This window comes from Penaeus monodon, unplaced genomic scaffold (genome assembly GCF_015228065.2).
Source record: "Penaeus monodon isolate SGIC_2016 unplaced genomic scaffold, NSTDA_Pmon_1 PmonScaffold_1041, whole genome shotgun sequence".
In the NCBI taxonomy this organism is placed as follows: Eukaryota; Metazoa; Arthropoda; class Malacostraca; order Decapoda; family Penaeidae; genus Penaeus; species Penaeus monodon.
The window spans coordinates 36,421-37,916 of record NW_023639060.1 but is presented as its reverse complement, the minus strand read 5'-3'; the positions used below and the strand labels follow the sequence as shown (position 1 = coordinate 37,916).

At 43.2% G+C, this 1,496-nt stretch overlaps 1 protein-coding gene across 1 annotated transcript in view; it reads right to left on the bottom strand.

The window, feature by feature from the left end:
* Positions 1 to 296: 296 nt before the first annotated feature.
* LOC119568654 (fasciclin-1-like) overlaps positions 297 to 1,496 on the bottom strand; it is a gene marked incomplete at its 5' end in the record, with an annotated part of 33,348 nt that continues 32,148 nt past the window's right edge. The window contains one exon of the mRNA XM_037917172.1: positions 297 to 600. Coding sequence (XP_037773100.1) covers positions 398 to 600 — 203 coding nt within the window. The remainder of the gene's footprint in view (positions 601 to 1,496) is intronic.

Here is a 1,496-nt window from a genome sequence, read left to right as displayed (position 1 = left end):
CATTAGTCAGTCTCAGTTTTCCTCTCTTATTTTCTCTCTTATTCCTTTTTATCTTCATTTTTTTTTCTTTTCTTTATCTTCTTGTATTTTTTTCTTCTTCTTTATTCCTTTCTTTATCCTCTTCTTTATTCCTTTCTTTATCCTCTTCTTTCTCCTTCTTTATCCTCTTCTTTCTTTCTTCTTTCTTCTCTCTCGTCTTCCTCCTTCCTTTATTTATCCTCGTGTCTCTCTTTCTTTTCTTCTCTTCTTTATCTTCTCTCCTCTCCTCCTTTTCTTCCTTCATCCTCTTCTCTCTCTCCATCTTCCTCCTTCCCTTTTCTTCATCCTCTTCTCTCTCCATCTTCCTCCTTTTCTTCATCCTCCTCTCTCTCTCCATCTTCCTCTTTCCTGTCCCCACTCACTCCCTCCCCAAGAGAACAAGCCCCAAGGCCAACACCAGCACCAGGATACCACAGGTCGAGGGCCTCGCGCTGGACCCGGCCACCGTGACGTCCCTGTTCACCATCAGGACCCCGTCGATAACGTGGACGATCCCGTTGACGCACTCCACGTCCGGCCGGACCACCTTGGCCCGGATGCCGTTCCACTCCACGTAGTATTCTGCCGGATGAGAGGGACAGGTCAGAACGGGGAGGTGTAGGGTAATAGATGATAAAGACTGGGAAGTAGGGACAGGTCAAAACGGGGAGGTGTAGGGTAATAGTTGATAAAGACTGGGAAGTAGGGATAGGTCAGAACGGGGAGGTGTAGGGTAATAGATGATAAAGACTGGGGAGTAGGGATAGGTCAGAACGGGGAGGTGTAGGGTAATAGATGATAAAGACTGGGAAGTAGGGACAGGTCAGAACGGGGAGGTGTAGGGTAATAGATGATAAAGACTGGGGAGTAGGGACAGGTCAGAACGGGGAGGTGTAGGGTAATAGCTGATAAAGACTGGGAAGTAGGGACAGGTCAGAACGGGGAGGTGTAGGGTAATAGATGATAAAGACTGGGAAGTAGGGATAGGTCAGAACAAGAGGTATAGGGTAATAGTTGATAAAGATTAGGAATAGGGAGAGACAGATAATAAAGTTGATAAAGATTGGGAAGTAGGGAGGAATAGGGATGGACAGGACAGAACGGGAGGTATAGGGTAATAGATGATAAAGATTGGAAATGAGAGGCACAGAATAATATATGTACAATATAATAATGTTTGATAAACATTGAAATAGGGACAGGTCAGAACAGAAGGTACAGAGTAATATCTGATAAAGATTAGGAGTAGAGAGAGAGACCAGAAAAAAGGAGGTACAGAATAATATTTGATAAAGTTTGGACGTAGAGAGAAACAGGTCAAAACAGGAGAAAAGATTAGAAGTAGTAATAATAATAATAATGACAGACTGGAGTAACAGAGATAACAGTTAATGGTTAATCGTTATAAGAAATAAACGTGTGGGATATGAAACGGCACAAAGCACCATTGAAAAGCATTTTGACGAAAAAGATGGAAA